We start from the raw sequence: 15654 nt of genomic DNA, 5'->3' as shown, positions 1-15654 counted from the left end.
ACTTGAGCTCTACATTTCAATTCAATTCGTGACAGAAGACACCATGTATAGTGTAAACTTGAGCAGCACACGTTGTTCACTTGTGACCACTAGATGTCGCTACTCACTAATGAACAAGAAAACGGTTGAACATCTAAACTTATGAATGTATTATCTGTGTCTAAACAATGATGGATTGGAGCAGCGAGTAGTTGTGCACATTGTTTAGCCTCTCAACAAACTCTTAACCTCAGGCTGTTTACACACAAACTTCATCCATTACTCTGATTATAGCCATGTATAGGTCAAGTGTGTATCAGTCCAGGAGAGAGAATTGTACCTGAGAGAATTGTTAACCCGTAGTGTCTGGGCCTACATATACTGCTGTAGGCTGAGGAGAGAGATTAGAGTTGATTATCACCAGATTCATTAGTTAAAACAGTGTCTCTGAATATATTTAGCAGTTGTCTTAATTCAAAATGATACTCTGAAAAAAATAATAATATGCCATGTTGTTAAGTCACACGAACAAAGGACAGAACATGCAGGACCAGGAAAGCATTTACATGCAGGTCAATTATTATCTTACATTGACAGTTGTAGACTTCCACATCAAGGAAGTCTCCAACTGGGACAATTGTTGACAAAACCATCATGCCACAAAAGGCCTGTTGGTTACAGTGATTGTGAAGCAGGGGTTTTGGGTCCAGTATAGGTCCTCTTTTTGGTACGCAGTGATGAACATTTGGGGGAAAGGCAATGTACAAAAATGGTTTTGATTTGCTGTTTGGATTTTTATTGAATTGCTGTTTTATGTGTTGAGTGTACTGTAAGTCATCATTGTATCACCATGGTAACAAGATGATATGGATTATCTTGTGACAAAATGCTTAGCTGAGACAGTATGTTTCATTAGTAGTTAACCAGTTAAGCTATACACCTATACATAATGTATACCAAAATGAATTTTGTATTACAGGAGAAGGGATTCAAAGGGATTTACACAAGGCAATGAAATATAAAATGAAGAGGAAAAATAAAATAAATTAAGAGATTTAATAATGGACAAAATATAGTTTCAGTGCAACAAAAAGTAAAATGATAAAAGTGCATTGAAGAAATTAGTCAAAGGCACAGGGAAAACAAGAAGAAATTTAAATTTTAAAGTGATGAATGTTTGGGCATGTTGAAGACAGTCAAGAAATTGTTTCCATCTGCAAGACAACAGCTAAAAGCAGTTTCGTCCAGTTTGGTTCTGAATCAAGGCTAGCTGATGTCTTCCTAAGATTTCAGGGGCCTGTTAGGTTTATTTTTCTGGCATGTTCAGAGTTTATTTTGGTCTAAGGGAATTAAATGATTTGCCAATATTTTAAAATTCTGAAACATACTGTAAGCCAGTGGGTTCAGTTTCACTGTTTCTTGTTAGAAACATGGTAGCAGCATTCTGAATGGGATGCAACTGTCTTTTTGGGAAGCCAAGAGACTTGGTCATAACTCTTTAGTAGGTTAATCTTATAATATGCTAACCAAAACTGGATTACCAGTCAATTGCTTTGATACCCCAGACTTCCAGGGGCCAGTAAAAACCACAGCTTCACTGTGTAGTGATGACTTTGCAGTTTGATGAGTTGTAGCTTTGTTTGAGGATATAGAAATATGCACATTCAATATCCAAGTTCAATATACAATGCCATGATAAGGACCTTAAGGTGAATCTCGTTGTAGTGGCTGATCTGGAGGTCATGTCTTGAAGAGGGTGTCTAAAAATCTAGCTTTATGACCACGGGATCTCACCTTATCCTGTGGTCTGGCACTTGGATAAATTTGCATACAATCCAGTCACCACACAGTCAACGTATAATGTTGTAATATTGCAGCATAGGAATACTGTACGTAATGTACAGAGATTGGCAGGTTAATAGAGGCCCTGTGGGTCATTTTTGTGGCAGCCACAGTCAGGCTGCAAATTTTATCTAAACTATTGATTGAAAAATTGAAATAAATAAAATAGCACTACAACAATGTAATCCCCTGTGCATGTACATGCCTTGCATTCTAAATCTACTGTTGTGCTATGTAAAACTGTTAGACAAATGTAGTAGGGCAAAACAAACAAAGACAATAAGAACACAAGAACATTATTTTTCTCAAAAATGTTTGCCAATGAAATAGAAATATATGGAAGAAAAAAAAATGGGCCATGCATTCTTGAGGGTCTTGATTTTAGGAAAAAAAGTTTATTCTACTGACAAGAAGAGCCCATCATGAAAGCTACTTGTCCCCAGCTACACTGAAAAACAGTTAAATGGTACCACTATGATACAGCAGCCTGCCACTGCACAGTAAGAGCTCTCAGACTCGTTTTTTCACATCAAAGTAAGAGCTGTGCCTTTAAATGCAAACTGTGCTCGCTTAAACGTTATTTCGCGAGATTTGCTTGGCGCCGCGACCTCATGTGAGACACCTCCTGCGCTAGCCAGTCCGACGATACCTCTGCAGAGGGAAGCGCTATGGAGCTCTGAACATTGTTTTTTTTTTCATTTCTGTCTCATTTAACCCCCTGGAAAACAACATTCGTATCAAAATTCTCGCTTTATCTCTCATTTATTTGAAGCGTAACAGGGCGGTGCAACGATGTGGATCCAGGTTCGCACCATAGACGGGAAGGAGACGCGAACCGTTGAGGATCTTTCTCGACTGACCAAAATTGAGTCTTTACGGTTGAAAATACAGGACATCTTCAATGTAAGCCCACAACAGCAGCGCCTGTTCTACAGAGGGAAGCAGGTAAACATAACCTTCTGTCTGCGTTACGCCGTTATGCAACAGTCGGTTTTTGATGCTTTGACAGGGTTTGGTGCTGGTGGAGAGTGAGTGGTCCTCTGGTCTCGTAGCCGTTTCGGACCCATGCGAGCTTCCTGTTTTGATAGGAATTCGCCAATGGTTCTTGCGCAAGGGCCCGGGGTACGTGTTGTGCCAGCCCCTGAGAAAAACGGCGATATTACATAATTGTATGGCCATATTATGCAGCCATATTACATTGTTTGGGTTGGCTCTGAGGAAACCCGCACGCAACAAATTTCTCACCGCCGTAGACATGTTTGTTTACATTGCCGAGAGAGAGAGAGAAGAGAACATCGCCCTCTGTTTCCTCATGTAAAGTAGTACAGTGCAAACAAAACAGCTCTAGTTTCTCACCGATATGCACTTTAAAACTTCATAAACAACAGCTTTATTTAGGGTACACACTTAACAGCCAGTGTCCATAAATATCCGTGTAACTACGTCTATCTATAGTTTGTAACGTGTGGCAGCAGGAGCTCTGAACAGTACGGAGCCCGTTAGAGAGCCATCAGGCATGTGCATGCGGTGTGTGATGATAATGTTAATGATAATTTGAGGGAGGAGGAGGAGGGGACTCGTGGCTCCACGTGTCCTGACATCTAAAAGCAAGTGCAGTTGTGTTTACACCCTGGCGTAACTGTGGCATGTCACAGCGAGGACAGACAGTGCTGTCTGTTTTAAAGATGCTTACCTGTCTTCTCGTGGCCTGTCAGCTCAGTCGTGCAAATACAGGATGATACACACATTCTGGTATAGTTTATATTTAACATAATTTCCAGTCTTACTTCTGTAGTTAGATTTGTAAGGCATTAATTTAGTAATGTCCAGAAAACACTTTTTTCATCTTTGTTTCAGGTTCCATTTAAGTCCAGCGAACGATAACTAACATTTCCATGCCACCAATAATTCTATGCTATTTGGGTTTAATACGCCCTAGATGGTCTTCATAAATGATCATTGTTTGCAGCCTTACTGTAATTTAACATCTGAATGACTCAGAAAATTTGTAATACAAGAAAACTGTCAGTGCTCCAGGAAAAAAACATGTTTGGGCCATTACTACTACAATGTCACTTTCCGAGGGAGGAAACAAGCGCAAGAACAACAAGTATTATTCAAGACTGGATGCTTATGTCTTTGGTTTTAAGGCTACAGTCGGAATGGAATATTTAGTCACTGTCTTTGTGGGATGGCAATTCCACACACACTTAAACTATGTTGTGTTAGAAATGTAATGATTGATGTATTAAGGTAAACAGATGTTTGTGTCCCTTTTCTCTCTTCCATATAGTGATTGAAGCAATTTTAATGTAAATGCCAACATTCTGGGAAGAAAATGTATAAAAACATAAAGCTGCCGTCCTGACATTGGCACATGTGTTTGTCATGGCGGATGGCTGCACGCAGCATGCAGCTTCAGAGCTTGTGGTTTACTTTTTGAACACACACTGACATGTTTTGTGATCTACCACACACAGACACTTGCATTATAACCAAAACTTTATATTAGGTGGCATTAGACGAAGAGTTCAGTGTGTATCTTCAAGTGTGCGTCTTTTATTATTTATACTCTCTTTATTTCTCATATGTAAACATTCAGTGTATAAGTGAATCAGAAAGAAAATCTGATACATTGTATCTTCTGTATAATGTGTGAGTGGTTAGTGAATGGCCTACCAGTAATAAGAAGAAGACGCTCACTGCTGGCAGGACACTGGTGTCATCATTTATTTAGTATTTTAGCATAATGTTACAAAGCTGATATTAACACAGTATGACTCAGCCAGGCTGAGAAGCCCCCAGGAGCATACAACCTACATGATGTGTTGATCTCACATTGTTTACATTTAGTCACACTTTCCAGCATTCATATGTGTCAGACACTAATGGTGCCCGAGAAATTGGTTTTCTGCACTACTTCCTGTTATGTGATTGAATGATAATGAAGTCTCTAAAGTTCAATTTCCAGGCATGCAGGACAAATTTTCTTTAGGTCTGCATGCTATAGTATGTCTTTTAGTCAACCTAATCATGGCAAACCATTATCATGAAAAAGATGAGTGTTTTACCCCTTTTGCACCGGTGCTTTTGTATTTTCCCTATTTTTACTAGTAAACAAATTGAAGTGTTTACTAGTTCTGACCAGTTTTCCTACAATCAAGAACTCCTACTTAAAGCGCCATAGTGACAAAGCAAGTCTGTTCTTTCAGTTCAAGAATTTCATCAACTGTGGTATCTATAATGTACTTAATTTATATTAACTGTATTATCCATTAGTTTGCTGTTATTCAGGAGCTGTCATTAACTGTCGATGTGATGGTACAAATACTAGGCCAGTGCAGTAAATCCTGTGCTTCCTTCATTTCACTGGAAAATACGTGGGGGGATGGTTGATTAGGGGATTTCCACGTGTTAAGTAATGCAAAGAATGAGCCAGTCACACGCAGCGTATACTAGCTAGTGCCCTTACATGCTTGGAGTGGTGCCTGCGTTCTGTTAGGATTTGGACTTGTAGCAGAATAACTCAGTCTAATTCCTTTTCAAAATGGCGTCTTGTTTTTCCCTCCAGCTCACTGCGCACGCTGCCTCGCCAGTTCAAAGTCATGCTTGCCCTTCAGTCGGAAGGGTCTCAAGCCAGCAGCCGCACAACTTTGCCTCAGTGTTTTCTTTATGGGTTTTTCAGTTTGCCTGTACAGTCCACATTGTGTCTCTGTTTCACTTTGAACAACAAACGTCTCATGTCACACACACGAGCAGATACACACACACACACACACACACACCTTTGACTGTCCGTGCACCCTCTCTGTGCAACGCCCACGCTCACTTCACTAATTAAAAAAAACATTTTGCATGTCTATTAAGTGGTTTAAAGTTCAGTTTGTATTACGGCTGTGTGCTTCCAGTATAAGGTTCACTGATGTTTTTTTTCTACTGAGACAGCAACATGTTCCATGTTTAAATAGCTGAGTTGTCGCCCACCGTTAGCTGTTGCCTATTGTTGAGCTGTAGAAAAGCTTTATTGGCTTGCCCTTTTTCGCACAGGCTGTTGCTGTGACCTAGATATTGCATTCCTTACAATTTGATTATGCATGCATTAATGTTGTGGCTCCTCAATTGAGGGGTTTTCTTGGTTATTGCTAAGCTGTAGACTTTCATAGAGAATTTCAGGGGCAGCTTTGTTGGCTGCAGCCATGCATGTAAACAGTCACACCTTTCTTCGACAGATAGTCTGGACAAAGAGCAAAGACAAAGAGAGGCACTCAGCATAGACTACAACTCCAGGCTTACACTCCCACATGTTTTCATAGTTTTGCCACTCCTTTTAGCTTGCTTTGTGGTCAAATGTCCTACCTTTTAACTGCCAGCTCCTACACTTGCTTTGTGAATAGTTGGGTTTCTCCTCCTGTCCTTAAGCTCAGATTACCAGCCTGTCCAAGTTATTATATAGCAATTTTCCTCACATTTCTTGGGTTTAGGTGTCCCGTGTCAATAATGACATAACTTTGCAGGTAATAAACGTATCAAGGTTAAAAACACAATCTGTGATCTAAATAAAAAGACTAGTCTTGTAGAGATTTTTGTCTAAATGCAAACCTGTGCTTACTGTAATTGGCATTTATACTTACTTTTTTGGCTTAACTTTCACCCCTCTTAATTACAATTTTAGCACAATTCGTACATACATAGAAACACGTGGAATTGCTGTGGATTTATCAGGAATAGACCAGACTAGACTTTATGTCTGCACGTTGCTTGAGGCAATACAAGGAATTTCATCCCAAACTACGTGAAAAGGTATTTAACTACTTTCAACAAATTAGAGCAAGGCAGCAGCAAAAGATGACCTTTGTCACCATTCCAGGTTATCTATGCTAATTAACAGTGGAGATTTTTTGATAAAAGATTGAATGGCTGTGGGCAGAATGAGGGATAAAAGATCAAAGATGGAAGTTTGGTGGATGGCAGGCACACAGACACACCCCATGTCATTGTTTTTGGAAATATGACCTATTTTTCTCAGCTCTTAGCTGAGACGGCCTGTGGGCGGAGACAAGGGCGAAGACGAAACCTAGGAGTAAGGGGTTTGGGCGGCCTGCCTGAGCAAAAGAGGCTAATTTCTGCTCTGCTATGAAATCTCCTTTCTAGTAGCAGTGTGGGTCTGGCTTGGGTTTAGTGCCTTTAAACCTCTTCTTAGACCTCGGCACTGGTATTAAATGGCCCACCACGATTCTTTCAATTTGGATCCACCTTTACTTAATGGCTAAATGTATTTTCTCATTGTTATGCTGACATAGATGCTAAGCAGTCATTGCTTAGTTACTTTAATTTAAGAATGATTTTCTGCAGAGTTTTTAAACCCTTACAATAAGATACTGTGTGCCAGCATGTTGGCACAATCTCTCTCCCAGCTCTCCCCCTCCTCTATAATAGGTATTATTGGCTGTGTATTTATCATAATATGAAAAGATTTGTTCCATTATTGATATTAGCTAGAATATGTGATTGAGTTGTAAATATTAATCTTGTCTGCTAGTGCACTATGTTCTTATAGTATCTCTCAGCAGCTACAGGTCTTTCTCTTGTCTTTGTTTGAGGTTCTTTGTGACATTGTGCTTTGGTGTCTGTTACAATAAGGAATTAGTCTTTGAAAGACTGACTGTTGTAATGTGACAGAGAAAACGGCCTTGTGCAGAGGTGTTAATTTTATTCCACTCCACAACGTGACACACATGCAGGCGCGCGCACACACACACACACACACACACACACACACACACGCATGTGCGCACACACAGTGTTGTCATGCCAAGGATTTTTGACTTGGATTTGTTAAAGTTAATTGTCTCTGTTTTGTTTACAGTTTTGTTGTGATGTGAGTCATGTCAGGAACATACCAGAAACAATGTTGTTTTTTTTTTAGTTATTTTGCATTATTTATGGTGAAGGAGAAAATGTCATATCCTTGATTTGACCTACACCCTGGAGATAGCCAATATATATATCTGTCAAAGAGATCTTGACCTCCATGACTTTATGAAACCGTTTTTTTTAACATAGCTTCTTTAGATGGTGTTTCTTCAAGTGGTTATTACCGATGTCAGTGCTGTAACACCTCGCGGCTAGAGCCTGATCACACAGTGAAGGCGCTGAGGAAAGCGGGTACAGCTTAGATATTATTTATGAGGACTGGTGTGGTTCATGAAATTCTACTGTATGTTGTTCTAATACTCAGGTTGGCTGCGTAAGCCTCCGTCCATCTACCTTATGCTTCTTAACAGCGGGACAGTAATGCTGCTGCAGGAATTATAGCTGCGTAGGACGTTTTCTGTTAGTGTGTTTGTTTGCCTTTCCTTTCTCAATGCAGTATCAAGTAGCACAGGAGGATAGACAATTACTGAGGCCAAAATCGAATACAGTTTAGGCAGGGAGACAGACAAAGAAATGCTGAGACAGACTACCACAGATAGCTAGACAGACAGGTGAGTATAGCAACCACTGTATAGCTGTGTTTGCGCCACTGCTCCTCTGATCTAAATTTCATGAGACTATTAAGAACAGGGAGGCATGGGGAAATTGCGCTTGCTCCCTCTACTGCTCTCCTACTACGCCTCCGACCGCTCTCCTCCTCACTGTCAGATAACGAAGAAGAGAAGGGGAGCGTGAGTGAGAGTGGCGGCCATGCTTGTCTCTCCAGTACAATGAGGTTGTGGGGTTGAGGGCTGAAATGAATAGCTGATGTCTGTAATGAGTTTACGTGTCTGACATAAGCTCCGTTGCTAAGGCAGTAGCTATACTGTGTACTTTACAGTATACAGTATTCAGTTGTGGAAGAGCAAATATGGCTTTCTAATGGGCACCTCATCTTTTTTTTTTTTTTTTTTTTTTTTTTGGTGCCAAGACCACATTTTTATTTATTTATTTATTTGCTTGGATGGACATAAGCCATGCTGCCTGACAGGGTCATGCTGATGGTTGTGGTGGTGGCTTGTTGTGTCGATAGAGATTGTATACATCATTCGGGTTCAAAGGGGTGGGTGGGTGGGGGTGCTCTTTTTTGGTTGTCATAGCAACCCAGTCATCTCTGTCCCCCAGCTACATCTCGTATCACTTTAATTCATGCATTCATTTCTTTTATTTATTTATTTCTTCTATTCCTTGTAGAAAACCAGTGTGGGATGTATCTGAGTGGAGCTGCTGCTCGGCATCCATTTCTTTTGGGCTGAATACTCGAATACGAATACAAACGTGGCCAGTCAGTAGTGCCACGTAACCGCTTATGAGTGCTAATTGCTCCAAGTGTTGTTTTCCACGTTAATAAGGATTTTAAAAAAGCTGAATCAGTATGGCGGTTCACTTTGATGTGCAGTTATATGTAATTAATCACTAGCTAAACGTCAGCTCATTTCAGAACAGATGTTGTTGCTGCAGACGCCTAAGCAACATCATTAAGGACCACTGGTGTATTCAAAGGCATGTAGATTTATTGAAGAGCTATGCAGTACATAGTTGTTTTCTCTCACTGTGCTCAATGTTGTCTTCTGTCTTGTGTGTTCTTTGTTTGTCCTTGACAAGCGGCTGAGTGTATTTGTCTGAGGACACTCTGTGGCGCAGTGGTGTTCTTTTCATATCACATGGATGTCTATCAGGAAATTAAATTTGGGACAAAATTCATTAAAGTATGTCTTTATTGACATTCGTGCAATTGTTCAAGTACACCATATTTGGGAAAATTTATTGTATTTATCAAAACAAAAACAATTTTTAGGTAAGAGCTTTTGACATGTATTTATTTTCTAGTTTATATCAATATCATCTAAACATGTTTGAGGATTATGGAATTTTGTGTACTTTGTTCCAATTCATGCATGTCAGTGGCTTTTTTATTTTATTATTATTTTCTTTTTAGATGGAAGATGGCCAGACACTGTTTGACTATAACGTGGGTCTCAATGACATCATCCAGCTGCTGATTCGCTCACAGACCGACCCTCCAGACAGCCCCGCCATCAAGGACTCCTCTGGCGTTGCCTGCAGTTCAGCTCGTCCCTCTGACCCAAGGTCGGAAAGCCACAATTCCTCAACTCCTGCCTCCCCTGCTGCTATGGAAACCTCCATCAATATGGACAATGAGAGCAGCAGCGTCACTATCAGCACTGTTAATGAAACCAAGCCAGACACCAGCACTACCAGTAACTCAGCCAGTGCCAAAAATGGGTTCAAGTCCTCCAGTCCGGCACGGGACACCCAGCCTCCCACATCCAGCAGAAACACACTAACTGATCCAGGAATTGGTGTGTACAAGGTGAGGACGGGAGCTTAAATGTTTGGGTTCTGTGTACAAGATTTTGCATGAAACTAGCTGGTCTGGCTCACAGCTTAATTACAGAGCATTTAGAATTTTAATGCCTTAAAAGTCACTGCCAGAAATTCTTGGAGAGGGCACTCGAATCAAATCATGAACCAAGTGTATCGTGTGCTCCAGCTTGTAAATACACAATCCATGTAAATTCTGCGTTAAAAGTTGACGTAATTGGGCATAATTAACTTGTGTTTTCGCACACTAGGTCTTATACCTTAATGTGCCTCTATGGATTTATATTTAACACTATGCAAAAGATTGTAATCAGTCAGTGCACAGCAAGTCCTTCATTGCTTACCCCACTGTCTTGTGCTGTTGCAACTCAGACTGCTTGGATACAGTGTTCAAGTCCAAATGACCTGAGCATGCTTGCATTTTTGTTTCTTTATGTGCCCTTATCCTCAGTAGTTATGTTCTTTAGGTCTGATAGCCTGCATGGCTCTAATTTATTAGGACTGATCACATGCACACAACCCTGTGGCTGACTTTGCCAGGGAGGCACATGCCAAACCACACATAAAGAAACAGGTCTTTACAATCTGGTCGCTAACCAACTAACAGATTATAACTAGGCTACTGTCAAAACCCATATGTTGGTGAATCTACTATACTGTGTTCAGCTAAACTTTGCTGGCAGGCTGACCTCCATGTCTGAGAATTATGTGTGGGCCTGGACTCTTTCTGATGCCAAAAGTCCAAGCTCACCATGCAAGACGATCAATGCTGAAACGAAGCAGAGGAATTGTAAATTGTGCAGCACTGGATGTTGAGGTTTCTTGCCTTCATTGAGATTAAGATTTCACTGCAGACTCAGTGAGTATTTTATGTGGTTTTCATAAAGAAAGGTCTGGCCAAACTGTGCTTGAACACCAATTTCCATGCAGAAAACGAATGAATATAAATAAATGTTTTTTGCGTGTCTCAACCAATTTACTAAAAAAACTTTACTTACTCACATTACCTTCGTATTTCAAGTTCTAAGATGCTGTTGGTAATAGTTCATAGGAGTAGTCTAATGAGTTAATTTGCTGAGACCAGCTTGTGTGGCATGGTGGTCTTAACTACACTGATAACTTTGCCTACACAGGGTAAGAAAAACATTTTTAAAAAATTACTCTGTGCTGCTTTAATTTAAAGTATGGTGCAAAGAAAATGAGTTACACCATGGAGTGTTTCTTTAAACAGAATCAGTGGGATGTCATTGTTTGGAGCCCTGATGAACATCATACATTATATTGCATTACACAGAGCAGCCAGTGATCTCTTTTCTTTTCAGCAGACATATGGAATCAAAAGAGACTAGATGTTGTTTTTGTCCTTGTGTCTTCTCAGATTAACGAGCTGGTGGACTGCAGAGATGTCAGCATCGGCGCTTGGTTTGAGGCCTGCATTGAAAATGTGACACGCGCTCCCAAAGGACAGATAACACCCACCAAGGGCAAGGTGGGCCGGCCCCCAAAAAGGACTAATGGAAAGCTGGAGGCCGAGCAGGGACAGGCCCACGGCCAGGGCCAAACCACGGACAGTAACAGGAATAATGTTGTGTTAAGCTCAGAGAGTAATGGTGCCTCCACCTCTCAGACAGACTCTACAGCAGCTACAGAGACCAAGGAGAGAGAAGAGGATGTAATTTACCACATTAAATATGAGGAGTAAGTGATGGCTCATTTTGCTGGGGGAATATTCCTGCTGCAACTGAACTGATTTTGGTCTCAGTAATAACAAACACATCTCCGCAGGGCTCTTTAATAAAACTGCATAATGGAGATCCGAATTTGCCTTTTAGCAGACAACTGCACAGTGTCACTGCGGCAGTATTTACAAAAATCATTCTAAATGGTAAAAATGCTGTTTTGGATTGGACTTTGCAGTGCTGTGACTCAAATAGACTAGTGCAAACATATGCTTCTTCCTTGCATATGGTGTATTACAGTACGGCAGAAAATAGGGTTTCCTTCTTGCTGGTTATGCCCATGTTAAAATGGTATTTGCTTATGCTGCTGTCGTGTAGATAAAAATGTCCTCCAAACATAAATGTGTATGGTACTAGTGGCTGCAAGCATGTAAAGAGGGGGTTTGTGTAGTTGATGCTACAATTTGGACTCTATCTCTTGCACTCTCCTATTCCAGCAAATTCATTCAGAAGCCCATGTTTCCATGGTAACTCGTGAGTTCTCAGGAGCATTACTTCTTTGCTTGGCTCCTTCAGCTTTTGTCTGTAATTGCTGTGAACATAACACCGGTGAGATGTAGTCTCCTTGCTGCGTCTATCGTGGTGTGTGTGCCTGTGCGTGCCTCTGTCATGGGATGTTATGCCAAAAAATCTGAGGACTAAATGTGTGTTTTCTTTTAGGCAGACGTCATCCCTATTTGACATTCAGCAGTCTTCCAAATCTCTGATAGTGTGCTTTTATTTGAACACAGGAGAGTTCCTACAGGGACAATCCAGTAATACACCCCATATTGTGTCCTCTGTTTTATTCAAATTTAATGGGTTTAATTATCTGTCTATTTGTTTGTTTATTCTGGTTATGGTTTTGGCCTTTTGGCAGTCAAAAGAGAGAGATGAGAATGACCATCAAGGTCCCGGCTTTAAACCCAAGAAGTCACAGTAATATAGGATTTGTATCTTTACCAACTGAGTCACGTACGCAGCCTTGGTTTTGTGTGCTATTGAGAAGTCACAGCTACAAATGCAAAAGATCTAGATTGTCATCTTTCTGTTTTAGTGACATCTTGTCTGGTACACTCTTTTGCTTTCCATGAATTGTATCCATCTGTGTCCTGATTGCCATTTCAGGTTTAAATTGCTCTGCCTCCCCATGCACATGTGCTCACACACACATGCACTCACACATCGCTTTCCCCTTAAACACCTGCCTGCATAATCTGAGAAAGAAAGCCAGCTCCGAGAAAAGAACTGATATGTTTTGCACGAAGCTGTTCTGGACACCATTACTACAGAATGTGATGCCACAAAATCAAAGGGATATGTTGGGAGAATCTCCTCTCTGCTGCTCCCGGGAAATGAGGTGGCGTGTGTGTGTTTGTGTGTGTGTTGCTCCACAACAAGGCTCTCAGATATGGTTTCATGGTTAACTCTTGGCTGAGCTCAGCATATGTTTAAGATTCTCTGAGGAGAGAGTAACAAATATAGACATAAAATGGGCAAATACAATTTATGCTCATGTAGCTTTCAAGTAGACCGGTGTAGATGCTGCATGCAAATGGAAACTGGAATCTTGTGTCATTAGACCAAGATGATAGAGAAAAAAAAGTATTTCTTGTGATATAATTTGGTCAAAATGAAATTATTCATGCGAAGGCAGAATTCTCTGGTTTTCTGTGGTTCCATGGTTTTGGGCCATAGGCACAGTAATGTCAGACTGAACAAAAAAGTACTTGCTCTTTCATTGTATTTTAGATAATCAATTATAAGCATTATATCTCATTACCATTCAAGGCTTCAGATATGATGCAAATAATGCTCTTGGCCAGGAGCATTTTGCCGTATCACATGACCCATGTGCAACCACTAGACAGCAGGATTAGTCATGGACAAAACCGAGATGAGTTTTAGTATCTGCTTGTTCACAGGTCAAGACCATTGTTGCCCTCTGAGATCTTGAACTCCTGGAAGACAGTCACGATAAAAAAATGTCCACTTGTAAAATAAAAATTGATTGGCTTAATTTATTCCATTTAGCTGCTTCAGTTTCAGGGTCTCAGTATTGTAGCTGACTTGTGGATGACTTTCACTCAGCCATGGCTTACTGTGACACTTAAACATAACAGAGTCATTGTTGCCTCTATTTGTAACACCTGAGCTTTTCTTACCATGGCAAGAGAGAATGTCTGCTGTGAAAATGGCCTGTTGCCATCTGTAGCTCTGCACCTTGTGAGAAAAATCCAGTTTTTTTATCATGCTTGATGTGGAGCTGTTTAAACTAAAATTGGTGTTTTGGGAAGGTTTTGTTTAAAGGAGAAGCTTAAGTGCTTCTTAAAGGGGCTGTTTCTTCTAATTAGCAAGGATCAACATATGCAGTGGAAGAGATCTTACCTTTATCCGAAGCTGTGGCAGTTGGCCTGCTGTTATCTGAGCACGGCTGCTACGTGAGCGCCGCACAGGCTTTTATTTGCTGCGTTTCTAATTTAGTAAGTGACAATGAAATGAGGATGAGATAAAGTTTAATTTCAGTCTCAGCTTAAATTCTCTTTCTCACTCTGCCATTTTCTTATCTCCTCTTCTTCATGGAGCAGTTATTGTCGTACTAAAATACAAGATAGCTGACACTATGGGGTTATAACAGCATGAGTATGTTGGTAATATGCAGATAATATGTAGTTTAGTAAGTTAGTAGTTTATTTGTATCTGCTAATCCTGTGCAGGAGTGCCGCTGAGTGGACTGAAATTGAAAATTGGTGCTGTCCGTGTGCCCTTCTGTGTTGATTCGTCTCATTGTCCCTGGGGCACAGTGTCTTTTTGATACCACTGGGAGGCACCAAAGTGGGAAATTTTCTGCACAGAATTGCTTTGATGAACCAATATAAATACAGATAAAATACTGGTCATGAAATCCTTTCTGTAACCATGAATTTCTAGTATTATCAGATTGTTTTTACCTCCAAATTTTATGTCTGTATAAGTTCCAAAAGTTCTAGATTGGTCAGGCTCTATATATTACAGTCAGGTAATTCATTTGAGTTAACGTTGGAGTGAGTAAAATCACATTAAATTCTGGCTGAAAATCTGCATAATGGCCTTTTAATATCTGAAGCAGCCTTCTGGACCGAACTTTAATTTTTTTTTTTATTTTAAGATTAAAGGCATTTAGATATGTGTTTTTAAAAAGTTGTAGCTTCACATCTTGGCCTCAATTACTAACAAAGCAAAGGTTAAGCAAGACTGCAGTCACTTTCCCTCACTACTGTGAAGCAATTATATGTAGCTTGTTTAGTGTCAGAGTAAGTTCTGACTCGGCTGCTTATCAGCAAATTGAGGATTTCTCATTTTCTCTGTTGCCTTTGTCTCGCCTTACAGGGACTTGAGCAAAGCACACAAAACACTAATGATGGTTTCATAACAGAGGAGACTGTAAGAGCCTTTCTGTCATTAAGTCATGTTGTCTCATTTTCAAGCATAATTAAATATGTTTATATATATTTTGTTTCGGGGCATTATAATTTTTTTGCCCCATTATAAGAGTGTTAACATGAACTCAAGGGAAAGTCACATTTTATCCTTAAAAGCAGGCCTTGTGTACAGCCAGTATGACAGTTAGACATTGTCAAGTTCACTCTTTGTGGAGATTTAATACTGATGCTGCAAAGCATAAGACTTCTCATGTTCTTTTTTAGGTTGTGTTTCAGAGGAAAATCCTGTCTTCTGTTTCCTAAGCAGTTCAGGTGTATGTGTAGCAGTAGACCTGAAGAAGAAGAGGATGATATGAATTTTGAGAGTTTGCAAC

General features: G+C 40.3%; 1 protein-coding gene across 2 annotated transcripts in view; it reads left to right on the top strand.

Moving 5' to 3' along the window:
* The first annotated feature begins 2416 nt into the window (after nucleotides 1-2416).
* Nucleotides 2417-15654, top strand: part of LOC124051534 (E3 ubiquitin-protein ligase UHRF2-like) — a 28695-nt gene continuing 15457 nt past the window's right edge. For both annotated transcript variants that reach the window (XM_046374988.1, XM_046374987.1), the window contains exons 1-3: nucleotides 2417-2766; nucleotides 9734-10129; nucleotides 11519-11838. In XM_046374988.1, coding sequence (XP_046230944.1) covers nucleotides 2614-2766; nucleotides 9734-10129; nucleotides 11519-11838 — 869 coding nt within the window. In that variant the 5' untranslated portion in view covers nucleotides 2417-2613. The remainder of the gene's footprint in view (nucleotides 2767-9733; nucleotides 10130-11518; nucleotides 11839-15654) is intronic.

This window comes from Scatophagus argus, chromosome 20, assembly GCF_020382885.2.
Source record: "Scatophagus argus isolate fScaArg1 chromosome 20, fScaArg1.pri, whole genome shotgun sequence".
Classification (NCBI taxonomy): domain Eukaryota; kingdom Metazoa; phylum Chordata; class Actinopteri; family Scatophagidae; genus Scatophagus; species Scatophagus argus.
The sequence above is the reverse complement of the archived record's forward strand: the minus strand, read 5'-3'. Positions and strand labels throughout refer to the sequence as shown.